This window comes from Chiroxiphia lanceolata, chromosome 1 (assembly GCF_009829145.1).
Source record: "Chiroxiphia lanceolata isolate bChiLan1 chromosome 1, bChiLan1.pri, whole genome shotgun sequence".
Lineage (NCBI taxonomy): Eukaryota > Metazoa > Chordata > Aves > Passeriformes > Pipridae > Chiroxiphia > Chiroxiphia lanceolata.
The window spans coordinates 77,308,848-77,336,214 of record NC_045637.1 but is presented as its reverse complement, the minus strand read 5'-3'; the positions used below and the strand labels follow the sequence as shown (position 1 = coordinate 77,336,214).

Sequence of the window (27,367 nt, the reverse complement as noted above, 5' to 3'; positions counted from 1 at the left end):
ACACCATGTGCCTGCACTAGTCAGCAGAGAGATCAGTGTCTGCCCCTTTGCTTCTCCTTGTGAGGAAGTTGTAGACTGCTATAAGGTCTCCCCTCAGTTTCCTCTTCTCCAGGCTGAACAAGCCAAGTGACCTCAGCCACTTCTTGTATGGCTCCCACTCTGGAGCCTTCACCATCTTCATTGCCATCCTTTGGATGACCTCTAATAGCTTTATACCTTTTTTATATTGTGGTGCCCAAAACTGCACACAGCATTCAAGGTGAGGTCGCACCAGTGCAGAGCAGAGGGGGACAATCCCCTCCCTTGACCGGCTGGTGATGCTTTGCCTGATGCCCCTCAGGACATGGTTGGCCCTCCTGGCTGCCAGGGCACTGCTGACTCATTCAATTTGCCATTGAACCAGACCCCGAGGTCCTTTTCCACCTTGCTGCTCTCCAGCATCTCATTCCCCAGTCTGTACGAACGTCCAGGGCTGCCCCATGCCAGGTACAGATTCCAGCACTTGCCCTTGTTAAACTTACACTATTGCTGATTGCCAGCCCTCTAATATGTCTAGGTCTCTCTGCAGGGCCTCTCTGCCTTTGAGATAGTCAACAGTTACTCCCTTTATAAATGTCCACACTTTGGAAAGTCTTGCATTTTATGGTGGTCTTTTTAAGTATCTTTTTTTTTTAGTGGTATTGAACAGTGATGTGGTTCTGGATAGTTTCATATAGGTTTATTGGAGAAGTCTGGGATTATTCTTGAGAAAGCTGCAGTAGCGTATGTCATAAGAAATAGGACTCTGGCATTTGTTAGTACTGCTTCATGGGTGGCAAAAATTATTGTAGTAAATTTGCCCTTTTAAGTTTTATTGACACTGAAGTTCCTACTTGGTATAACCATGATCATTTTCTCTGCTAATTTTGTTCCAGACACTCTACCAGAGTAACTAACAGTCAGCAAGTGGCTCTTTCTCTCTGGAACTCCAGTTATGGTACTACCACTTGTTCTTCAGGAAACAGCTGGATTTTTATCAGATCTTTGTAACTTAGAAGAGGGAAAAATTTTGAGAGATGGCATCTCTGTCACATGGCAAGTGCTTTGCTGCTGAGGCTGCTGGAGGTAGTCTGTGCTTGGGACCATTGGGAAGTTTACTCTTTACCACTTCACTTGTGGAAGGGTCTGAGACCACCTGGAAGCTAAGATGCTACTTGTATGTACTTGAAAAGGCTGTGCTAGTAAGCTCAAAGGTGTGTGTATATATATATATATATATATATAAGCTGCTGCTTCGTTTGTGGGTGTGTATCTTTATTTAGCTTCCTGATATTTTATTGTACTCCAGCTGCAACTCTCTGGCTCTTGCTTCCTTTCCCTGTATACCAATGAGGAGGAAAAGGGTGGGGGAAAATAATACCTTGTATTGTTTGCTAGTGTAGATCTAAACATGATATATGTACCTTCTATTAACCTGTTGTTCCTTGCTTAGGCTGGTGTTACCTAACGTTCTTGTGTATTGCACATGGGTTTTTTTCCCATTCCTTAAATTTAAGTGATCTGGTGTACCTCATATGTCTGCCTAGGAGGAAATATATGACAACGAGTTGTTTCAAAATTATTTAAAAGCAAAAAAATGTGATTGGTTTGCATATCTGCTCTCTGTTTCCAACTTTTGTAGTTGGAATTAACTGAGGCGGTAAAAAAAAAAAAATTGCTGTTTGTTTGTTTATTTTTCGGTGTCCTGGGAATTTTGTTTGACAACTCAAAAGCCATTCTGAGCAAGAATAACAGAAATGTCTGAATAGCTGAAAGCTTAAATTCCCTGCTGGAAAGGTGGCTTGTTGAGGAGAAAGAAATAAGTTCAGAAGTGGTAACCATTAGTGGCTATAAATAAAGTTACTCATTTAGGCTCTCAGATGGATAAAAGAGAGAGGTTGTTCCAGTTTTTCATCTTTACCATGTGGTAAAAATTAAGGTATGTCATACCCTGTGATTTTTTAGATGGCTTTAAAAATAGCTGCACTTGTGCTGTTTTCTGCTCAAAGGAAGGTTTTTAAGTGTAGCTGCAAAAAACAGCAAAAGCTGTTTGGCCTAGTCTGAAATAAATACATGAGTTTATGAATCATTTCACTTTTAATAAATTGTGTTCCCTGCACGGCAGCATCTCTATTCTGTCAGTACATTTACAGTTCTGATAAAACACTGAATTTTGTTTTTAACCCATACCTGTGATCATGTGAGCAACATGGAAAAGGTGTAGGAAGGAGCTATTGTGTACCTGGTGGGTCAGTGGGTCTTGTGTTTTGAAAAATAAAACCTGGTTTGCAACCTCATGAAGGAGCAGACTGATTTTCTTTCTTGGGGACAACAGCCATGGCAGTGAGGAGGATGCAACAAACCAGCCTGAAGTAGCAATGCACTGAGACTCCCCTTTGGACCTTGGCAGAGTCCTGAAGACCCCAGATGCTCTCTATTGGGTTTGGGATCAAGTTCAAACAAAAGGCTAGTCTTCCTAGTCTCCAGGTGGTGGGATTAACCTTCTTCAGAAAGGCACCATGAGCAGTCTGGATCATTGGGTGTCCTTATTGCATACAGTGCTGACCCCATAAATTACATTTTTAGTTTAAAAGTCTTTGTTTGAGAAGCAGCTATCTTCTATGCTTAGCTGTGTTTTGTCCTAATTAAGTGAAGAACTTGGGTGCTCTGTGGTGAACTTAACACTGGCTGCCGCAAGAGAGGAGCCCCAAAGAGGACATAAAAGGACTCCCTGAAACAACATCTCAGCCTTGGCCACATTGATCTTCATAACTGGTCTACTCTGGCCTCCAATTGGGAGGCCTGGAGACACACAATTCATAACGCTGCTGCTTCTTTTGAGAACGCACGCAGGATCACCACTGAAGAGAAAAGACAACGCAGAAAGAATCGTGTCTTGCCGGTACCATCCAAGGAGTCTTTCTGCTGTGCCTTTTGCAACTGGACTTCTTATCTCGCATTGGCCTCTTTAGCCACTGGTGCGCTTGTAGCAAATGTGGGTAGAGCCCTTCCCAAATCTTCATTTATGAAGCCTAGCCATGATGAATTAACCTCTCTTTGACTTCAGTGGTGCAGAACTAGGATGCTTATCTTTAGACCCAGATTTTTTTCTGCCTTAGTGTTGGCTGACCAAGCACTGACTTGTGTCATGTCCTCTTTCCCCTTTAGTGCCAAGTCCGTTTGTGGACATGTTACACTTCTTAGGCGCCTTTGGAAAATAATAATAAAGATGCAATGCTCTTGGGCTTATCCTGAGTCCGAAGCTTATCACTGAATGCCCTCCTCATCGTGTCTTCCAGCTCTGTGTGCATTTTGCCCAGCAGCTCTTCCAAGGCCGAGGGTGCTGTTATAAAGGTCTCTCCGGAGCCACAGAGGATGCAGTTGAGCAGACTGTTCTCAGTCTGTGAGTTTTGCTTCTCTTATCAGCAGATGTTGGCAGTTTCCAAACAAGCAGCTGCAATAGCAGCTTCTGACTGGGCAGGAGCAGGAGGTTGCTGGGGAAGCAAAGGTTTGTGGATGTGTAGGTTTAAAGGCACAGGAGACTTTTAGCGTTTTGGTGATCTGTAGCTAAGCTATGCGATCATGGCTAAAGATAAAGAAACCCAAAACAAGTAGTGGGAGTTAGTGTTGAGGCTTGGGTTTCTAAAATTTGATGCCTTGACCTGCATAGTAACAGGTTGTATAATTTTTTTCCATGGAGATTTAGCTCCTGATGTTGTTCTACTTAAAGTAAGTAAAAACATCTTGATTCAGCAAGATTGGTAATCTTAGGATGAATATAAGGTACAGTTTCACCTGAGTTAGAGAAGAGTCATAGTGTGTTTAAGTATTTTCAGAAATACCTTCTTGTATTGCACCTAGCTGGGTGCAAGTCACTTGGCCTCTTACACATCATAGTCCTAGTCTGCTATGTGAGAGTTAATGAACATCTAGGGAAAGACATCCCTAACCATGACAGGGAAGGTTAAAGGTCTTTAAAGGCCTTTAAAGGTCTCTTCCAACTTCAACCAGTCTAGGACTCTGTGAATACTATCCCTGTTGGGACTCAGAAAACCCCCAAAAATCCACTTAGCAGTAACCAGGAAAAAAATTATTAAAATCCATGATGTAATTACTGCTGATCTTGATACAAATTATATTTACGTAGTAGTGATCCTGGTTCAAGCATAGCTTCTGCAAATCTGCCCTCACACTTACTGAGATGTGCACAGTGGTGCCCCTCTGCATTGCTGCCATAGCTGCCAGGTGGGTAACAGTGGGTAGCACAGCCCCACGCAAGACCTGCTGCCATGTTACCCTTTACCAGGCAATGCTGGTGTGGCCTCCTCATCCATATCCATGTCCGTCCCATTGGGGACAAAGGCAGGAAGTTTCTGCCACAATTGAGTCTCTGTGCTCTTTCCACAGACGTGGCTTTGTTAATGGATGACTTGTCTAACCACCACTTTTTAACCCGTCTCAGGATCATTATACATTGATTTGTACATTGACTGTAGAGCTACTTTGATTGCAGACATATTCCTGGAAAGCCAGAAATCAGTTTCTTATTTCTACTTAAATTTTTTTAATGAAGCCTCCAAGCCATCTCCTTACTGATGCAGGGCATAGCATGTGTTGAGGGCAGAACATTTGCCTCTAGTGGCTTTTGTAGTGAAGATTCACTTTTTGTAGTGAAGACTCAAAAAAGTCCCAAGTTGGAGAAAAGTCCCATGATGCAGAAAATAGACTTAAAGAAAAATTGGATGTTTCTCTTTTCTCAAAATGAGCAGGAAGAAGCTGCATATGACATTATACGTTATTGTGTAAAGTAGTAACTGTTTTACAGGGCAAGCAGTGTTCCACACCTGTGGCACAGCACGGTCCCTGTTACTCATACAGCTGCCTCAGGAACAGCAGGTGTGGTTTTGTGTCTGCTCTCGGGGTGATCCATCACCAGCCTATGCTCAGTCTTGAGTATTCGAGAATCAACTTGCTGGGGAAAACTTCTGCTGGAAGCTTTCTTTCGCAAGAGAAGAATCATTGAATGAATCACATCTTTTATTTCTGTAAACTTCTCCATAAATCATTTTTAGACAAAAAATAAATGGATACGATTTTATCTCAGGGAAAGACTTTGTACAGCATAAAAATAACCAAACAAGCTTCTTGGAAGTTGGCTGAAGTTGTGTATTACCTCTGGAAGTTGGGCATGTTTGAGAAAGGTCTTAATAGGATCTGGAGGAATAAAAATGGAGCATATGTCTCTTCATACTTCTAGCTACGAGCCTAGATTCTGTAGTTTTCCTGTACAAATGGGATCTTGTTTATGTGAATATGAGGTGTGGATTTAATTCCTAGGAGAAGAAAACATCATGAAAGCATGTGTATATCTGAAAATAGACACAAAAGATCTGATGGTCACATTTGCGCATAAACAAACATACTCGTGTCTGTCGGAAGATGAAAGGGAGCTGAAAACGTGACCAAAACAATGTTGTGTTGGTGCTCTCTTCGAAGATCTATGTTCTGTGATAAACATGCTGCCAGAATTGGGCTGTGCTTGTCTCATGAGTGAGCAGCTAGAACTATGATGAAATTATAGTCACTTCTTTAAAATAAAGACAAGTTGATACTTGAAACAACGGGGAACTTGTAGGAAGACTGAGCAAGGGGGAAAGTGATGTCATATGAATGCTGTTGTGGGATTTGAATGATTTAAACTGCATTGCTGCATCTGCCAAAGACTTGCAGCCCTCAAGAAGTAATTCCCTCTGCTTTTGCTGTGGTGGTTGTCCAGTTGCAAAACACTACAGGGTTTTCAATTTCCAATATGTTTTTCCTTTTTCCTGGGTAGAGAGGTGTAGTGCGTAAAGCTCTTGCCCTCCCTGAGAGCTTGCACCAATGCAAATAAAACCAGATCTACTGCCTGTGCTAAGCAAGGGGCCAAGTTCTGGGTGACTTGCTTGGAGGAGGAGTAGGCAGATAGTCCCTGTGGCTTGCAATATTTTCCACTGCACACATGAAAATGGTATGGAACTCAGAGGGCTCAAAATTAATTTCCTTACAGGCGAGGAAATCTCTGTTCCTCCCTGCAGAATGAAGTATTTTATATGCTGCATCAGGGATTAAAGATAGTATGTACAGTAAGCAGAAAGTTATTACTCTATTTCGAGATGATGATTTATGACTTCTTTAAAAAGAAAATTGGTTCTGTTTAGGGCCAAGTGTTTTTGACCAGCCAAATAAAAGCTTGGAGAAAGTTGATATGGAGTTGGCAGTGGAGGAATGCATTGCTACTGCAACATTTATTTGGAGTAAAGCGTAAGTGGCTTTTCATGTTTACTACTGTCCTAGAGTTCAGGAGTGCTGCAGAGGCACTAGCTTCAGCAGAACTATCTTGTGAGGTTGAGTTTTCTAGTAATAATGAGCAAGATGTTTCTCAGATGTTTTACCAGTCTGAGATTAGTAGTAACAGACTGATTTTTTTATTTTTTGAAGAGTAAAAATACAGTTTCAGCTAAAGCTGTCTGAATATATTTAGTAACATGCCTAAAAAAAAAAAAAGTCCCTTTTTTTGAAATGACACTTCTGAGAGTAATTCAGTAGGCATAAGTACCCCTCCAGGTGATCAAATTGGAGCAGTTTTCCCAGAGGAGGTCTGGCCTGAAGAAACACTCATTCATTCTTGAGTGTGGGTCACGTTCACATCAGCTGAAATCAAGCATGTGCTCTTTCTGGCTGAGGAGGCTTTTCTGAATCCTCTTCTGTTCTCCAGTAATTTGCCAAAAATGCTTCTCTTTGCACAATTCCATGCTTCAGCGTTTGTGGAAAAGTTGTTGCTTCAGCAGTGTTTAGGTAATTTTATTTTACCTAAGAATTACTGAAAAAAAAAGAAATAAAAAACCACCCAAACTGAACAAATAGCTGTTTTGTTGACTCACAGCATGGTAATATGAGAAGTGACTTCATTATTAGTATGAGAAGTAGTAAAAGATACTATGGCTGTGTTTAGGCAGAGGACGACATTTAAATTTGTTTTAGACTTGCATTCTTTAGTGCCATAAAAATCTGATTGTAAGTATGATTAAATATGTTTTAATGTGCACTATGTGAAGCAGTCATGGAAAATTCCCAGTTTGAGCTTGTGCAGGCATACTGTGAAGTCCATATACTCTGAGTTTTGTTTGGGTTTTTCTTCTGCTTTTAGGGTTTGATTTTTTTTAATTATTATTTAAGAAAAAGGACCTCTCTCTCTCTCTCTGGGAATTGAAGAATCATTATTACTGCATTTTGAATGCTTTTTAATTTAGGCACCCTTTTAATTTGACTTGAAATTATTGTGCAGTCACATTCTTTATAGATAATTTAAAGCATCATCCTTGTGATGGAAAGCCTGCAGCATCCTCCCAGGTCTCACAGACCGGGGAACTGCACCACACTGTGGGAAGCAGATGTTTATGGAATTGTCTGGGCTGATGTTTACAGAAGAGTTGGTTGATGTAATTCATTGCTGAGTAAAATGAACTGCCCTGCAAAGGTTCGTGCTGCTGAGTACTCTGACATACTTTCAGAGCTAACTAAGAGAAAAGTCATGATTCCCTGGGCTTTCGGGTCAATGAGGATTGCTTGTGAAAGCCTGCTGTCCACTGTTTGGATTCATAGCTTCCAAACATACCTTTTGGGTGGCAGGGTGTGTGTGGGGGGAAGCTGGGAAATACAGAGCAGGGATATGTAAATCTTCTGAAGCAGTTTCCTTATGGGAGAAAAGCTTGCTTTTGTCAGACTTAAAGTTGTTGTATGATCTGTGTACGTTGTCTATCTGTTGCCTGATAGAGGTATCTTTCTACAACTGCCTGTAAGGAGGTTGTAGCCGGGTGGGGTTGCTCTCTTCTCACAAGCAACAAGTTACAGGACAAGAGGAAACAGCCTCAAGTTGCACCAGGGAGGTGATTGAGTCACCATCCCTGGAGGTACTTAAAATACATGTAGACATGTAGATGTGGCACTTAGGGACATGGTTTAGTGCTCAATTATCTTAGAGGTCTTTTCCTAAATGATTCTGTCTTAGTCTGTGGGTAATCTGAGGTATTGGGTGATGTATACTGAAATATGTCTACCTCTTGAAGACAAGGTGCCTAGAGTGGAAAGAGAAGCTTGCTTTTGGCTATGCTTTTGCTAGCAGCACAATCCCTTGCCTGTTGGCACATGCTGAGCTCTCCACAAAGATGCTTCACACACAAACACGTCACACCTCTGCTGTCATTTCATTACTTTCAGCACGCTTAAAGTCTGCTCAGTTTCACCTTTCAACGGTGATAGAATGGTCTGGTTTTGACCAAACCTTAAAGATCAGGTAGTTCCAATCTCCCCTCTGTGCATCCCCCTTGCCCCCCTCCCCTGGGCAGGTACACTTTCCACTAGACCATGTTGCTCAAAGCCCCATCCAACCCGGCCTTGAACACTTTCAGGGATGGGGCATCCACAGCTTCTCTGGACAACCTGTTCCAGTGTCTCACCACCTTCACAGCGAAGAATTTCTTTCTTATCTAATCTAAACCTGCCCTCTCTCAGTTTAAAGCCATTCCTCCTTGTGCTTTCACTATATGCCCTTGTAAAAAGTCTCTCTCCAGCTTTCTTGTAGGCCCCCTTTAGGTACTAGAAAACCACAAAAAGGTCTCCCCAGAGTCTTCTCTTCTCCATCCTAAACAACCCCAACTCTGTCTGTCTTTATAAGAGAGTTGTTCCATCTCCCCGATCATCTTCGTGGCTCTCCTCTGTCTCATATATCTGTGTCTCAAAGCAGCTGTGTTCCTGACAGGTCTTCCTCTGGTCTCACATCTGTTTTTCTAATCTGGGGAAGCATAGCTTTCCACAGCTGGCACTTGCAGGCTCTTCCAGGGGGAGATGTGACTGTCAGTCACAGCTGGCAGGTCTTTGTGTGAAGGAAGCAGGATCTCCTCTGTTGTTCAGTTTGGCATCTTGACCCAAGTAGGTCAAGTCGATTAGCATACAGTGATCTGATCTGATTTCAGACCTGATCCTGGAGAAGTGTGGAGAAAAAAAAACTTCTCCCTCTCTACTGCAGTGATGCTTCATTGCTAACTTGAGCTAATCCCTTTATTAATGGGAAGAGCTGACATGCAAGGGGTTCCCACCTTGATATATGAATGATGCACCTCTGGGAGATTACAGTATATAATCAAGATCACTTGGCTGAGGAGGTCCTTTGCCTGCTGAGAGGCATTCAGCTGTTCAACCCTGGTTTTAATATGCTTTTGCACACTGGACGCAGTAAACTAGAAGAGAGTCTCAACCCAGATGCATTTCCTTGTACTCCTTGTACATTTATCTCTGGGATAAATACCTGTTTGTCAGGTGATAATGCTTTAAATTACTTCTGTTTGGTTAAGCTCTTCTAATGGCTTTGTGCCTTAGTTTTGGATTAAATCTTCTACAACCTGCTGCACAGTAAAACATGCATGTGTGCTAAAGAAAAAAAATTACAGAAACAACTTCTCTGTGTTTCTGTCTCTTCTACTCCTGCCACAAGTACTAGGTTGAGGTAGCCAGTTTTCCTTTTGACAATTATCAGCTTTTGTAAATATGCATTGAAGAAAGAAAAAAAAAAATCTGTGCCAGAGTCATGCAGTAAATGTCCATCCCTGTCATGAAAACAAGGATGCAGAATGGGAATGTGTCAAATTTCTAGGTGTGCCTGCAGATCAGGAAACGTGCCGCACCTTTCTGTTGAAAAGTGGAGTGCAGATTTTAAGCTTCTTTGGAAAGGTGCTGCAAGCCCTGAGCAAAGGTGTGTCATTGCACATCCAAGGAACCTGTGAGCTGCTTTGTATGACCTGCCTCAGGAGTTTGTCTGTAGATGTGAAATAGAACAATATGGAATTACAGGGTTCAATCCAGCATATGGTGTGCAGATCTATGGCAGGAGGAGAGAGGGTTTGCTGATATGAAATATGTGCTTTGTTTCTGAGTTTCCTGCTAAAAGTGTTTACTCCTGACAGTTTAGTGGTGAATGAACTTCAAAGTAAATTTTTTATATGTCATATATAGGAAAAATGCCAATAAAAGAAATAATGACTTGCTATAATGACTTGGATGACTTGCCCTGTAGATGCTTCATTTTATAGATTCTCAAGTGCAGAAAAATCAAACCAGATATGTTTATAAGACTAGTGTTACTGGAAGGAAATGTATCTGGTCAGGGAGAAGTGGAGTAAGCAAAAAAGCAGGAGATTGCTTTTCAGAGGGTTGTGACCTTGAGTGGCTGAGTATAATGAATTCAGTGTTTCAGGCTGCCTTTTTACCTTGCAACTGCTGCGTACCATTGGTATTCATGAGCAGTGACAAGGCTCTTTAGTGGGAAGCCTTGCAAAGCATCACCCTGTATCTGAGAAAAGTTTAAAGTTGATAAAATGCAAAAGATTCGAAGTGCTTGCTGGAAACACTGCCTTTTATCTGAACTTCATGGATTTCTAATTTTACCCAATATATAAACTTTACTGCCAAATTTTCCTTTGAGACAGATCCTAAACTGTCTTTTCTATGAAATTGCACTTTCTGTCTGTATTACAGTGGTGTAAAATGGCACCTGTGCAGCTGACTTTGGTATCACATTGCCCCTGGGAAAGCGGAGATTAGCCTTGATTGACAGTCTTCTGCTCACACCATGCAACAGCTGAGAAAGAGACTAGGCTGGGATTAAATTTCTCTTCTACTACTGCCACCCAATCTTCTCTGTCTTGTGTGTTGATGAAGTGAATTAGGTGTTTTCAACTGCCTGTTGCAATTTACTTTTATTTTAAAATATTTGATCACAAGTTTGAGAAGTAACTCATGAGCAGCTATTTCATGTTTACTGACACCTTGGTGTTTGATTCAGTGTTGGATCCTATTCATGAGCCATTTACAAACAATGAATTTTGAACTAATAGTAAATTATTTAAGGTTATAGGGTTTTATCCCTTGCAGTTTGACACATTCTGTTCATATTTCAAGAGAAAACTGAAATACATTAAAAGACAACAGAGATCAAATCTTCTGTGTTTTGCATCTCTGTTCATGGCGGAGTGCTAAAATTTGTTGGGAGTCTTTTTTGAGTTTCTGACCTGGGAAGAAGAAGGTGGTAGTTGCTGGAGATGGAGGAGATGAGAAGAGCTAACAGCCAGTCCTCCTGCCTGCTCCAGACTCAAGAGAAGTGTCCACCAAAATCTCAGGGTGTGTTTCCTGCTGGCATCCCAAAATATTGGTCTGGGTAGGCAGGACAAACAAAAAGAGGATTTAGGAAAGTGGAAGAATGTGGAAGTCAATAAACAAAGTGATCCCAGTGGAGAGGAGAAACTGGAATGGTTTATTCGTACAAAAATTGGTATTTTATGGGTCTGGGGTACTACATATTCATGGCAGGGTTTACATATTCATCAGGGGGTGGGCCTATCACAGTTGGGGTTTTACAGAGATGACCTAAAGGGGAAAACCCAGGTTTACAAATTTTGGGGTCTTAACACACACCATAGGGGAAAACCCGCTTTATCTTAGGGGAATTACATGGAGGGAGCAGGTAACACAAAAGAAGAAATAAAACACAATAGGTCTTCTGCAGATGCTTGATAACATCAGGGTATGGTCCCTCTGGCTTGGGCAGGGCACTCCACACCGGTGATGATGTCCCATTTGCTTCTTAAACTGAGGTTTTTTCCCCAGCTCTCATAGCCCATGGCCTTTTGCTGAGACCACTCAAATTCCTTTCTGCAGATATATGAATTTGGGATCCAACAGAAGAAAGGACACTCTTCAGGACTGTAGAGAGGTGCACAGAGTCCTGTTAGTATCCTTTTTTCAACTGCTGTGAATGCAAATTAATTCTAAAATAAATAGAAAGTAGAATAAACTTATTTTTTCCTATTGTGTAGACTTGTGTGTCTCTTTACAGGTCTACTGGGAGATCTGAGGGTCACTCTTTAGCTCTTTCCTGTCACTCCCTTCCTTCTGAAAATTGAGAATATCTATTTAAACAGTGTATACCCAGATTATTCTTAGGTGCTTACTTCTGTCACGTTGGTTGAAGCTCCCATAACTCTCCAGGAAATGTTGACGCTTTTCTGTGTAGACCTACAATACCTGTTACTTAGTGGGTTGTGAATGCCGTTCATATACTGTTGGGATTTAATTAAAACACTGTTACCTGCTCACTTTTGTTTTTTAAGATGTGTATTTCATTGCTGTATGCAAGGCAGTGAGCTGCAGAGGGTCAGAGGGCAAAAGGCATCAGATATTACGCACCGTAAAAAGCACAAAATCTTTCCTGTGGGGAGGCTGGTCACGCATGTGCTGTATGAGGAGCTAAGACTGAGCTCGGGCAATGCTTACCAGGCACAGCAGTGTACTTCTGCATCCCCCATGCTCCCTGCATGTGTGAGCTGTGCTTGACAGCCTTTCTGCCTCAGGTGCATGGGAATAAGCCAGTGCTCTGCCCGGTAATGATAAAGTGTGCCATTAGGTTTTCCTTAACTGGTTATGTTTTCATCAGGTGATCTCCAGACAGGCAGTTTGGAGTTGCTCAGTGATTATTGTGGTTTGCAGTGTACAAATTAGTGTGGGAAGTTGCTACCATTAGCCTTCCAGCTTAGGACTTCAGTGGCAACATCGTCTTTTTCTATGTTCACCCAGAGCGCAAAAGGTAAGGAGGGAGAGCACAGAAGGGTACTGTGTTGCTGGCCACTCGTTGGGGCGTCTTTGCTCTGGCAAAGGATCATCCCATCATCCCATTTTTCTAGAAACCAGGATGCATAGGTGGGCTTCAGACAAAGAGGGGTGTGATTCCCCAAAGCAATTTGCTTACCTCCTGGATATTTAGTATTAATTTTTATTTATTTAATTTTTAAGGATGTTTGTGTCCTGGGAATGTAGTACTGGTTCCCCACCACATCAAATTGTTTTATAACCCATGTTGGACTTGTTCTGTATGGTCTGCAAGTCTGATAACATCTGCCCAACCTTCCCAAATGAGCCTCAGTGGTGCTGCTACCCAGTTGCTGCAGTCACTTGCTGCAGGCCGGAAAACCACATTTTCTTGGCTGGGTGTAGACATGACACGTTTTATTCTTCAACCAGCTTCTCTATGCTCCTCGTTCTGCCTTTGAGCTGTGGTGTTCTGCCTTGTGCCCGCCCTGAGGGACCACACATGCATGGGGCAGGCTGCTGGGCTGTGGAGCTGTCTTAGCTGTTGGAGCCAGTGTTGCGAAGAGGTGCTTGACCTGAATCCGGTGCAGCCCAAACCCCTCAACTCCTTGTGGTCAAAGTGTAACTGGGATTTGTTCCTCAGCGTGGGGTCAGACCAGCCAGATGGGCCTTTAGAAAGGCAAGGCTGAAACAGGTGTTGAAAATGCTACTGAACAGGTCCAACAGCCCATCCTAATTTACCAGCTGTCCGGTGTTTGTCATCTGTTCCTCCTGGTTTCTTTATTCCATTAGGTATTAAACATAGTAAGTCCTTACTCTACAGATGTTTACCCATATGGAGGGTCCTATTGACATCTGTAGGACATGGTAGTTTTGCAAAACTTAACAAAGAATTCTGGTGTTTGTAGGGTAAAACCAGTATAGCTTGCCAAAATTATATTGATTAAAAAAACCAACAAAGAACGAACAAACAAACAAAAAAACCCCAAAAAGCCAAACTGAAGCATGAACTAGTAATGTAAAAAAATAATTCAGTGCAATTACATACTTTTAATACTTGTGTCCCTGTGAAGAGAGAGAGATTTATAATGCTCATATTGTGAAAGCAAAGCTGCAAAATGAAATGAAGCCTACTGAATCATCTATTGTAAATTCAATGTGAGGGGATCAATGCAACTTAGGAAAAGAAGTTATGACCTAGCATATAAAATTCTCCTATTTTCAGTGATCATTATTAATAAAATAAATGAATGAAAGAACTGTGGCTGACTGGTCCATTATTCTCTTTACTCACTCCTTTTCACACTTGGCCTTGGAATAAAGTCATGCTAAGTCTCACTGCACCAAAGCATGAACTGCATCTCTCCAAAATCCTGAGTTTTAATTTCAAGCAAATACGGAGCTTGGAAGAAGAGAGGGGGGGAAAAGCAGGAAAAAGAAAATTCTTGGGTGTTTTACAAAACTTGTGAAAAGTTGTTTTGAGACCATTAGCAACCTGTGGCAGATGATTTAATTTGGTACCTGGGAGTTTTTAAGGGCAAAGCTTCCAAAGAAGAGTGAAGTTGTGTGGCTGAGCCCCAGTAAAGAGTAGTGAAGAAGATATTTCTACCATCACTTCACCTCATCGGTTTTTGAGACCCCAGTCCCAAGAGGGTATTTTAAGGAGGGGATGAGAAGAGAGTGCTAGCAGGACTTCACATATGTGGATTTAGAAATCTTTCGTCCCCTTGATGTGAGTTTATAAGCATGTCATGTAGCATAAGCAAAACATTGCCAAGCTGGAAGGTTTTGGACTGGGGACTGCCAGGCATAACCAAGCATGGTGGATGAGCTACAGGCACTTTGGCAGGATGTCCTCTTTTTCCCTGAGTCAGTGATAGAGATGCACAGCAGTGTAACAGCTGACTAGACAATATGGAAAAGAGCATGTTAGCAGAAGCTAGCAGTGATTTAAATTGGATTGTTTGGGCAGTCGTGCTGGGATAACTGCTCTTGCTGTATTGCTGTAGGCTTCAGTGAACGGTTTTTAGTGGAGAATCTGTCTTCCTCTGCTGTTTTGTTGCAAACTGTCCTTCCTCGGTTCTGTCTTCCTTAAAATACCTGTTGACAGGTACATTAAAACGTATCAATACAGATTGGTGGTAAAGTTCACTTGATTTTAAGGAAATTAAGTTTTGTAGGTTTTTATGGTTTTGTGTTTAGTTTTATTGAGTTTTTTGGTTGGTTTGTTTGTGTTTTTTCACATTTGTAGTCATGACTGCAACTCATTAAAAAATGTGTTTTTGAAAAAAAAATATGAGTGCTTGGCAAAACTGTGCTGTCATCAAAGACAGAACTGCCATTCCTGTTTAAACCTTTGGAGGCATAGTTAGGGCTTGTTTGGTTCTCAGGATAAATTTTAAGGTTTTTTTCAGAATATTGTATATTCCTCTTTAGGAACTCAAATAAGGGGAGAGAATTGCATGCTACTTTTAAGATGACCATGAATATACCAGGAAGTCTATCATTTGACTGGCCACTGCTACCCACCGCTCCAATACAGATGCTGAGGGAAAGATGTACAATGTCCTTGAGCACTTTTTCCAAACGTTCCCTACATCTCATTGCTATCATCAGTACCTGTCTCATCTTCCTTCTCCTCACCCTCATGTTGTCCTTTTGAATTACTTATCTTCCTTACTGAGTTTTAGCAGATTAAAATCCTACCTACTCCTTCCAAGCTAAGGTGGAGGGGGGAGAGTGGTGGAGGCAGTGCCATATGCCAGGCAAGTCTGTGATACCTGCTGATGATCATGATGATAATGTAGAGTGGGACTTGAAACTGTGGATCCAGTAGATAGAGAAAAGTTGCTGTATGTGTTCCTGCTTCACTGATTTCTCATTTTTGCAGTTTTATTCATGGTTGGTTGCCAAGTAGTACTTGGAGCAATGATTTTTAATGTTGTAATTAATCAGAAATGTCATTGTCTCGACTGCACAGAAACCGGTATTTATTTACCTAAATTTGCAGGCATGAAAAACCTGTTGTCTTCTAGCAGCCTATCTAACTTGACCACAACTGATAATGACAATAGGCTTTCCAAACTCCTGCATTGTCATGTTTCTGCAGCCGTGATGCCATGGTGTACGTTAGGCAGTCTTGAAAGTGAAAAAAAGTGTTTTGCAAAACTTGTCAAAACAAGTGAATCTCTTATGAAAGCCATAACTCAGGTTGTAGCAATACCAGTAACTCTCTCCCTCTACCCAAAATTGATGGTATCTTCTTGCTGGATTTGCTTCTGAGTGCATGATAAGCTGCTGTTTCCTATCTGTGTGGCAATCTGTTGTCCTCAGGAGCTGTCAATCACATCTTCAGAGCTTTAGCAGAGAAGCGCGGTTGCTTTTTGATGGAATTGCTTTTTGGCTTTTGAGTGGGGTCTATTAGTGATGGGTGCTTTCACATTCAACAGCAGATGAGGAGGAGCATGCTCTTCCACCTGCATATGTTCAGGGTAATGTCTGTGTGCTGTTTGTGTTGGGCATAATTGGAAGACAATAGTTTTTTGTGTTGTTGTTTGAGGTTTTTTTAAATTTATATAAAAAATACTATCTTATATGAAGTGGTGGTCTTGTAAGAGCTGCTGATGCCTTCAAAGGGCTGAGGAAGGTACAAATTTATTCTGGTTTCCTTTCAAGTCAGTAATAATATACGTTTTAATCCAGTTCCTTGTTTTTAAAGTCATATACCATCACTGGTGCTGCGCTGTCTCCAGTTACTGAAACAGAAGGAGATGGAGCCTGTTCAAGGTTAATCGGCAGCTGTTGCACAGACCTCAGGAGCGGCAGAGCTGGTGCTTTGATCTGATATTGGGGTTTGACAGACAACAGAAACGTCTAGTTTTCAAGGAGATTTTGTTCTGCAGGAAACCAGTCTCCCCCTAAACTGACCTTATATCCCCTAGAAACATCTTCATGGCTTTGTTGTGCTTTAAAACAGGAAAGCAAAGTAGTGCTGTTCAAGAGGCAGAACTAAATTTGTTGAGAGAAAGGTGTTAGTATTTTACCCCTGTGTTTTCTGAGGAAATTGTGAATAGTGCTGTAAGGGTTTAAAAATTAATTTTACCCCATTCAGCTGGATTAAGTATGTGCCTAGATTTATGTAGGTAATCAGTTTAAAGTATTGAAACTTAGATTGCATTCTCAAATATCTTCCAAAGTTGTGCTTTCTCTCACTATCTACAGGGTTCGACTAGTCCTTCTCTGTGACTCTATCCATCCCTTCCCACCCCATCCTGAATAAAACCTGCCAATTCCTGACTGTTGGCGGAGGGGAGGTAGCCTGGCTGGTGAGAAACGGAGCCAATTGGTGTCATTGTCTTGAAGCAATTTCTGGAGTATTTGTTTATATTCCCTTTTGTGTGTCGTGTGGCAGTAGTAAGCACAGGCTTTTATGGTAGTTTCCATATTCAGCTACTGCTGACGTCCAGCTGTTGTGAAAGCCTTTCATCATGGAGCACAGGAAAGCTGTACCAGGGAAGCTGAGCAGTGCAAAGGAGGGCATCTAGACCAATACTCTGAATTAAAGAGCAGTGCATCACACAAATGGCCATTACTGCTTGTTTCCCTGGATTTATATATGGAAGAATAGGTCTGGTCTTCTGCTCAAGAGGATGAATGCTTGGTTGACTTGAGTTGAAGTCAGTGGGGGATATCCAGCTTCCAGTGAATTTTCCACTGAGTTTCCACTGAGTAGTCTGGTCAGGCACTTGGTATGTTAAGGTTTTCGAGTACCTAAACTTAAGTGTTTTCAGTAGTTCTAAGGCAAAAATGAAGGATGAGTTTTCAGAACAAAAACTGTTTATTGATATAAAATTAGCAAAGTTATGGGTTTTTTTCTGGATGACTTCTTTCTTTCTGTGACCCCTCCGTGATCGTCATCTGTCTGTGAATTAGGAAAGAGAAAGAGCGAAAATAAATGTGGTTTTGGTTACCTTTTGCATTAAAAAGCTATCTCAAGCTTGACCTAGTTAATAGCATCTCTTCCTGTCTCTCAGACTTTGTATTCAGAGCCAAGCTACTGAGATGCATAAACAAAACATATTGACTATTGTTCCTTTTACTTTGCCAAGCCCTAATAGTGACATGCTTTTTGAATTCAGATGCAGCATAAACTACGTTTATTGCTCTTAATTTAAAGCAGTTATAACTGTTTTGAATCAATTGCATTGAGGATCTCACATTATAAGGTATGATATGTGATTTCCAGTGTATCTATGTCCAACAGAAAGTAAAAAAGGAAAGGATTTTTGTTATCTCCAAGAACAGATAGACAAGGAAGGTAGGAAGTAGTGTTTGCACATTCACCAGTAAAATTTGTGAGGTAGAGGGACTCAGAACTTCTCCAGGTGGTCTTACAGCTGTGAGATTTGCAAAGCTATTTCCTTTCCCTTTTGCAGTCAGGAGAAATGTACTTGCTGCGGAAATGATGGCATACAGCCCTTCTTCTCCAAACACTATTTCAAGTATTTTTACAACATCGCTTCATGGAAATAAAAAACATTGGGCTGTAGTTAGTGCTCCATGGCTTTCTTTGCCCACTTGTCACAGAAGGATGGCTTGTCAGGGAGCTCTGGAGTAACCCAAGTCACCAGGCTTCTCCCTGCGAAAGAGGTTGAGATCAATGTAATGTGCTGCCATGTGTGTTGAGGAGAGTCCTTCCTTAGATGGTCCTGTATGCTGAGTCTTGTCCATAAATTAACTACTGGTGAAGATTTGTTACTGGTACATGCACCACAGAGGGATGGCTGCTGGATCAGTGGCTGTAACTTGCGTAGCCGGTGAGGTATCTCCTGCCAATATCTTTTTGTTTTGCCACCCCCCCCAGAGGGAAAGGCCCATGGACAGACACCCCATTGTAGAGCTACCTTGCCAGGGAACATGTATTTGCATTCCAGAGGCCCCTGGCTTTGTGAACTCCATTGTTCCAGCTTCCCCTGAATAGCAGCTATTGACCCCTAACAATGTACATTTGTTTAAATCAACCCCTTTCCCTGCTTTAAAAACTTATTATAGGACTAACCCAACCAAGTGAAGGCTTCTGTGCGGGCCCCTTCTTTTCCCCTTCATAGGCAGAAAAAAAATTTGCAGCATTAATTATTTAATTTCAAGATGGAAAACATTCTCCTCCTTGTGAAAGACTATTTTGAATGCTGAGGTTTTGGCAAATTTTGTTGCGGCTTAATATTTACAAGCTTTTCATTACCCTTGAAAGCATAAACTTCATGTTACTCGAGCTCTGAGATGCTGGCAAATAATAAACCAGTGGAATAATGGGTTTTGTTGTCCTGAAGCACTTGAAGAACTTGACTGCATTTTGATAAATAGGCTTTTTTGCTGTTTATCCATTTAGATGGATTGAGCTTACCTAGGATGAGAAGGTGGAGACTGGCTGATAAAGACATTTAGCGCCCAGCAGCAGGCTGGCAAAAGCATTTCTCTGTGTGGTGGGAAGACTGGGACTGAATTCTCTTTGCTGCTTGGGGTGACAGTAATATCTGCATCCCCCCCTCAAGCCATCGTGTCTCCAGAGCTTGATGGTGATAGTAGCCACCATCATTAAACCCATTACAATTTGTGAACAAAACTGGCTATTTACTGTGGGGGAGAAGCTTTGCCGTGCCTTGCTTCTGTGGGGTTATTAGGTCGAGGCAAAAAAGACCAGTGAAGTAAAAATTTTCTGTGATTTGAACAACCTTGTAGTCCTTCCATTTTGTGCCAGAATAATCCCACTAATAACAGCAAAATATTCAAACATGAAACAGAGGTTGTCAGATAGAATGAGATTGTTTGATGGGCTGAAGATTCTTTCTTCTGGTGTCCTATGTTAACTCAGGAGTATTGCATCTCATGAAGTTTCTATAGGCATCACTGTTGGACATGTTAGTAAAGGGTTGCCAGCAGGTTGAAGGAGGTGATCCTACTCCTCTGCTCAGCTCTGGTGAGGTCACACCTGGAGTGCTGTGTCTAGTTCTGGGCTCCCCAGTGTAGGGGAGATACGGACATACTGAATAGGGTCCAACAAAGGACTAGAAAGATGATGAAGGGACATGAACATTATTGTGTGTCTCAGTGCTGTTGTTGTCCCATCATAGAAAGAAGAGTAATGTTTATTCAACATTATCTAAAGCATATGTAACTTGTAATGTGGCTGAAGTCCATGGTAGATTCACAGGCCACTTGCCTTAAATATGCAATAAAAATAAAAAGCTGTTGTCTTGATTGTTAATCAGGACTCTCCCCCTTCCCCCCCTCTCCAGCTTTAACAAGGCTGTAGGTCTAGTTTCTGTGTTTAGAAATTCAGGCAAGGACAGCCTTTGGATGTTTTTGGATAATTTTGGATAATTTTACTAGCATGCAAAATTATTTTACTTGGTTCTTTTCAGTGATTGTACACCCAAAGTCACAACCTTATGATTATCAGGCTATATCCCAGCACTTTTCCACCACCCATTTACTTTTTCTTTAGGAGATAATTTGACTGCTCTGGTGAAAAAAATCTCTGTTCTCCGAATGCCACGAAAATATTGTCGTTCTGATATGGAGCCAGCTGTCTGTAGAGAATGGGAGTATAGTTTGGGTTGGAGATCAGACCATGGGTTGCTGCTGCTCAGTGTTTTCATGCCAGTTAAGAACTTCTCCTACACGGGAGCAACTTGAGTGGCTGTTGTTTATGGGATGGCTTTTGCTGCAGCTGCAGCATGAGCTGTGGTCCTCCTCCCTTGTTCTCAGTGCTGGATATTTCTGTTTTCCTAATGCTTAATCTACCACCTGGCTGGTAGATGCAACATTAAGCTCTGCCTGTTGTACTAGACTGACTTGGCTGTCTCACTGGTAGTGTTTCCAATGCCTCCTCACCTCCAAAAAGCAAATATCAGTTCTTTTGTAATCCTGCTTGCTACTAGTTGGGTTTTTTTAATCCTCTGCATTGTAGTGCAGGCAAGAGAGGAGAACCCTGTAAAGGGCAAAGTAGTTTAGAAAAGAGGTGAAAGATGGCAGTGCTGTGAGTGCCTGACAGAGGCTGAAAATAAACAGGTAGGGAGCCAGCTGGCTTTGGGGAAGATCTTTTAAGCTGTGTGTAAATTCAACACCGCTCTGTAATTTTACATGTGCTAACATGAGGCACATGACTCAGAGAATCAGAGAATTGGCTCCAGCTGCTCTTGCTGGCATTGAGGAACTTGTACAAAAAAAAAAAAGACACTTCAGTGTAGTTCTTCTGTATTTACTGATTGAGCAGAAACCAACTTGCTAACAGATTATTTTATTTTATTTCTTTCCCTTGCTTATTTGGATTTTGCTCTCACTTTCTCTCCTATTATTTTATAAGTATTTCCAGAGGAAAATATTGAGTGAAATTATTTTTCCAGTTTTCTGCTATGTCATCTATAATTGTCGTTTGTTTATTGCAGGGGTCTCGGGTCTGGCTGCGAGAAAATAATCAGCATTATCCCAGTACTGTTCATTCGTGTGCAGAAGGAGTTGTCGTATTCAGGACAGATTATGGTCAGGTATGGGCATTGCTCCTCTATGTTTTGTCCTTTTTGCCTTTCCTGTAACAAGCTTTTCACAGAATCACAGAATTGGTCAGGTTGGCAGGGGCACTGTGGGTTATCCAGTCCAAACTCCCTGCTCAAGCAGAGTCTTCCTAGAGCATATGGCACAGGATTGCATCCAGATGGTTCTTGAATATCTCCAGTGAGGGAAACTCCACAACCTCTCTGGGCAACCTATTCCAGTACACAGTCATCTGCGCAGTAAAATTTTTCCTTATGTTTAGGTGGAACTTCCTGTGCACCTGCCCGTTTCGTCTTGTTCTATTGTTTGGCACCACTGAGAAGAGCCTGGCTCCATCCTCTTGACACCCACCCTTTAGATATTTATAGACATTAATGAGGTCCCCTCTCAGTTGCCTCCTTGAGGCTGAACAGGCCCAGCTCCCTCAGCCTTTCATCATAAGAGGGATTCTCCAGACCCTTTACCAACTTAGTAGCTCTCTGCGGGACCTGCTCCAAGAGCTCCATGTCTCTCTTGTACTGGGGAGCCCAGAACTGGACACAGTACTCCAAATGTGGCCTCACCAAGGCTGAGTAGAGGGGCAGGATCACCTCCCTTAACCTGCTGGCAATACTCTTTCTAATGCATCCCAGGATTCTGTTGACCTTCTTGGCCACAGGGGCACACTGCTGGTTCATGAACAGCTTGTTGTCCACCAGGACACCCAGGTCCTTCTCCACAGCACAGCTTTCCAGCAGGTCAGCCCACAGCCTGTACTGGTGTATGGGGTTATTCCTCCCCAGGTGCAAAACCCTGCATTTGCCCTTGTTGAAATTCAGAATATTCTCTGCCCATGTCTCCCACCTATCGAGGTCCCTCTGAAGGGCCACACAGCCCTCAGGTGTTAGCCAGTCCTTCCAGTTTTGTATCAGCAGCAGACTTGCTGAGCAGGCCCTTTACTCCCTCATCCAAGTAACTGAGGAACAAGTTAAACAACACTGGGCCTAATATAGAACCCTGGGGGACACCACTAGTGACAGACCTCCAACTAGACTCTATACCACTGATGACGACCCTCAGGAATCTGCCACTCAGCCGGTTCTCAATCCATCCCACTGTTCACTCATCCATCCCACAGTTCTTGAGTTTACCTATGAGGATTTCATGAGAGACAGTGTTGAAAGCCTTGCTGAAGTAGAGATAGGCAATATCCACTATTCTTCCCTTATCCATCCAGGTAGTTGTATCATCATAAAAGGCAATCAGGTTGGTAAAAAATTATTTAACTTGAAGGCATGCTGACTACTCCTGATCACCTTCTTATCGTCCATGTGAGTAGAGATGGCCTCCAGAATGATGCGCTTCCTCACCTTTCCAGGGATTAAGGTGAGGCTGACTGGCTGGTAGTTCCCCGGTTCCTTCTTCTTGCCCTTTTTGAAGACTGGAGTGACATTTGCTTTCTTCCAGTCCTCAGACACCTGCCCGAATCTCCATGACCTCTCAAAGATGATCGTGATACTGTCCCCCTCCCCCATCACATCTAGGTTAAAGCCCTGCCAATGAGTCTCCCTAGTTCCTGGGAAAAGACTCTCTTCCCTCACTGAGAAAGGTTAGTCCCATCTGATGCCAGCATGCCTGGAGCTGCGCAGGACATACCATTGTCAAAGAACCCAAAGTTATGGTGGTGACACTGGCTGTGGAGCCCTGTGTTTTCTCCTTGTGGGAAGGCATAGGGGAAACTAAAAGGTTTGTGAATAAAATATTCATTTTGTATGACCTGAATGTGCAACTTGGTTTTGATAGTTTGTTCTGTTGCCTGTCAGTTGCTATGATTGTGTCTGACAAAGCTGAAGCAATGCTGCCAGGTATGAGAGCCTTGTTCCACATAGGTCAGTGATTATGTAGTTTACTGGAGAGAGGTGGCCTCTCCATGGTTGTATTCCCTTACAGTAACAGAAGGTGGGGGCTGGCACATGGCCAAAAAAATTAAAGCATGTCTTTCAGAGCCAGAGAACCCTTATTTTCTTTACATGCCTTTCTGCAGGCAGGAAAGGAACCAGACAGAGTTGCAGAGGGGCTTTTGATGAGCAAGATATAATGTACTCACGGTTAAATTGCTGCTCTCCTAGCAGTGAGGGAGGAAAACGATGAAGTGACTCAGTGAACAAAGGGAGGGCTATGGATGTTATGATGTCATCTATCTGGACTTGTTAAAGCATTTGACACGGTCCCCCACAACATCCTTCTCTCTAAATTGGAGAGGTATAGATTTGATGGAGGAACTGTTTGGCGGTTGAGGAATTGGTTGGATGGCTGCATCCAGGCGGTAGTATTCAACAACTCAATATCTAGATGGAGATGGGTGACAAGTGGTATCTGTCTGGGGTCTGTACTGGGACCAGGACTGTTTATAATCTTCATCAATGAGATAGGCAGTGGGATCGAGTGCAGCCTCAGTAGGTTTGCAGATGACACCAAGATGAGTAGTGCAGTTGCTAAGCCTGAGGGACAGGATGCCGTCCAGAGAGACCTGGACAAGCTCAAGAAGTGGGCCTGTGTGTACTTCGTGAGGTTTAATAAGATCAAATACAAGGTTCTGTGTTTGGATTGGAGCATTGCCTGGTTGTCAGTACAGGCTGGGGGATGAACAGATTAGAGCAGCCCCGCTGAGAAGGACTTCAAAATGCTGGTGGATTAAAAGCTGGATGTGAGCTGGCAATATGTGGACATGAGTTGGCAGCCCAGGGCTGGGCATTCTGGGCTGCATCAAAAGTAGTGCCAGTAGGCAGCAGGTCGAGGGAGGTGATTCTGACCCTCTAGTCCACTTTTGTAAGACCTCCTCTATAGTACTGCATCCAGCTCTGGGGTCCTCAGCACAGGAAGGATGTGGACCTGATGGAGCCATGAGAATGATGGAATGGACCACCTCTAAGGTGGTAAGGACAGGCTGAGCATTGAGGTTGTTCAGTCTGGAGAAGGGAAGGCTCCAGGGAGACTTTATAGCATCTTCCATTACCGAAAGGGGCCTATAAGAAAGCTAGGGACAAACTTTTTAGCATGGACTGTTGCAATAGGACAAGGAGTAATATCTTTACACTGAAAGAGGGTAGATTTAAATGAAATTGATTAAGAAATTTTTTACTGTGAGGGTGATGAGATACTGGAAGAGGTTGCCCAGACAGTGTAGATGCCCCATCCCTGGAGGTCTTCAAGGTCAGGTTGAATGGGGTTTTGAGCAACCTGGTTTAGTGGAAAGTGCCTCCCCTCACTGCGGGGGAGTTGGACTGGATGACTTTTCCAGGTCTTTTCCAATCCAAGGCATTCTATGATTCCGTCATCCTTTTAAAGGTAACCTGCACCAAGTTACCAGCTATATTGGATTGGTGATCCAGATGCACATGGTACGGGGAAAGACATACACAAAACTAGACTGAGAATAACTACCACTTGGTGCAAAGCCTCCTCTCGGAGAAACAAGACCACCTATGTGCCGGTTTGTTTACTGTGGGTTGCATTTTAAATTGTGCCTTTGGAGTTCTCAGATTTTGGAGGTTGCATATTTTGACTCGTCTTACTGAAATTTGAAGTTCAATGAAGTGGAGAGTCTGAGACTGTTTCCTCTGTTGGTTTTTTCAAGCAGAAAAAAGAAGGATCCATAACAGCACCATTACATTTGGGCTGCAGAGTAGAAAGGCTGCTGTTTGTGTTGTTACCCTAACATGTCCTCCAAGAAATGTCCTGCGTTGGGCCTTTCATTTTAAACACAAGCCCTCTTCAGCTCCTAGTAGGAGTCATCCACATGCTTGTAGGAGAGGCAACTTGTAATTTGCATGGGATTTTCTAACTGAATGTGTAGCCATAAAGAACCTGACTTTTAGTAATGTTTTGAGCTGCAAAATCCTTATACTTAAGGGAACCACAGATGCTGCTGTAAAACAGCTTGCTTTGGTGCCCTAGAAAAGAATGGCAAAGCTAGTGTTGGCATCTGCCATCAGAAAAGTTACTTGTTAATGGTCTTCTATGTGTGTGTTACATGTGATGTTACTGCCTTTCCATGGTGCACATAATGCAAGCTGAAACTTCGGGTAATATGGAAAAGGCCTTAAGTCTTTACCGTGATGTCATCTGACTGACCACATTTGCTTAACAAACCTTGGTGCTATAAACATCACTGGGAAAAAATTACCTCCTTCGGTCTGGCCTGCATGTGTTAAAAGCGGGTGGTGCGAAATGGGAAGAACGTAGGGATCAACCTTCAGACCTGTGATGTGGCATTCCACCTCCTCAGCAGGTTTGAGCTGGCAGCTGCCAAGCTGCCAAAGGCACAGTAGCAATTCACTACAGTTGATAACATGAATCATTTTCAACGCTTGTGGTTTCGGGAGCACATTTTGTGTGTAAAAGGACTGTGCAAGCTGACATGGGTCAGTTAATAACTTTTCTCTCATGTCTTTTCTTGATGTGCTTTTAGACCATCCTGCCCTTGCTGTTCTGCAGCCTACAAGCTGCAGAAGGTTGCAAGCAGGTCAAAGGAAACTGAGATAATGCCTGACTATTATCTCTGACTGCTTGGCAGTCCCTGCAATGCTGGATTATCACTTCGAAGAACAAGGCAGGGGAAGCAAGGGGTGAGGTTGCAGAAATATGGGGTGATGATGATTTTTTGAAGTGGTTGGGGTATTGGTTCCCAGATCATTTTGACAGCTGGAGCTCATGTTCAAGACTAATGGCAAACTGATGAAAGCATTGGGACCTTATCAAAGCACAGCTTTGTTATCCATCTTCTCTGATTCAGTAGCTTCTACTAGACTTTGCACTTCTCACCTTTTCACTGAGCGTTTTCCTTGACTTCTGAAGATGTGATTGACAGGACAGTGGGTCTAGGAAGGTGTACTGCCAGAGCTGGGCTCAGGTTTTACTTTTATGAGTTTGGCCTTCAAGTCTTTGCCAACATCAGTTTGCAGAATAATGGAAATTTCATAGCACAGTACATTACTTCTTCATTTTTTCTTTGTGTTCTGTTGCGAGTGGAGGAAATAAATTTGCCACAAAACCCTTTAGCAGCATAGTTGTATGCTGAAGGAGTGGTTGTAGGGAATCCTACCCAATGTGAGGTTAGAATTATATAACAATATTTTAGCATGTTGCATAGCAATTTCTGGTTAGTCACATGGTTATATAATTCCTCCTTGAGTGTTCTTGTGTTGCCTGAATGCTTCGATTAACAATCCATTTGCTAATTATCGTTAAAGGCAACTGTGATACTGTCTTCTGCTGTTGTCACCCTCTGTGTGAGAACTAGCTGATTTGATAGGCTGCGTGGAATATCTGATACATAGGATATAGTTTACTAAAATGGAGAATTTCAGGTTGTAAGTTTGGATTTCCCTCAGCAAATAGCTATGAAAAAGTCTTAGCTCTTTATGAAAATAAGAAAAACGTGACACTGTATGGAGGTAGATGAAAGCCTCATTAAATGCAGGGAGGAGAAGAGTCCATCAGGTGTGTGTTTCAGCACCCTGGCCCATGATAAAGGAGTGGGAGATGAAAGATGTAACCTCTCTCAGCATACGGTAACAACGTTAGGCTGCAGCTGGCTCTGGAGTACCTCTTAAAAGCTTTCTGCAGGCTAGCCTTCAAAACAAAGAGTCTGCAATGACTTGAAAAGTTACGATGCGCAGACAATTCACATTGTAAATGTTTTTTTCTTTATAAGCACAAGCCACATGCTTTCCAGAAGAGAAGATGCTGAACTCATTTGCTGGTTGATGGCTGGGTGGGTTGTGTTGTTTGTTTTCTGTTCCATTAGTGTGCAGAGAACTCTTGTCGCTGATATTTTGGAAACACCATGTCTATGAATATGCATAAAAAGTATGTCAGTGAAGTCTATGAACACTTAGACTTGAAAAGTAAGTCCTAATCTTTCCTTGTGTGTATAGTCATATGTTAGTATATAAGATGACATTACAGTTATTGTATTTTCACTACATCTGTTTTTAGGGTTAAAATCTTTCTTAAGGGTTTTATTGACAGTAAAGCATATGTTTCCTCATTGTCTTATTGTATTTTTAATGAAGTTGTGTGAGCTTATAAAGTACTCAAGTGAATGTTTAAATAAAACCCTAAAAGCCCTGCTGTCACT

At 42.3% G+C, this 27,367-nt stretch overlaps 1 protein-coding gene across 1 annotated transcript in view; it reads left to right on the top strand.

Moving 5' to 3' along the window:
* The window catches only part of MYO10 (myosin X), a 161,569-nt gene that overhangs the window by 11,838 nt on the left and 122,364 nt on the right, over positions 1–27,367 (top strand). Inside the window, exon 2 of the mRNA XM_032712055.1 lies at positions 21,141–21,239. Within this exon, the coding sequence (XP_032567946.1) occupies positions 21,141–21,239 (99 nt within the window). The remainder of the gene's footprint in view (positions 1–21,140; positions 21,240–27,367) is intronic.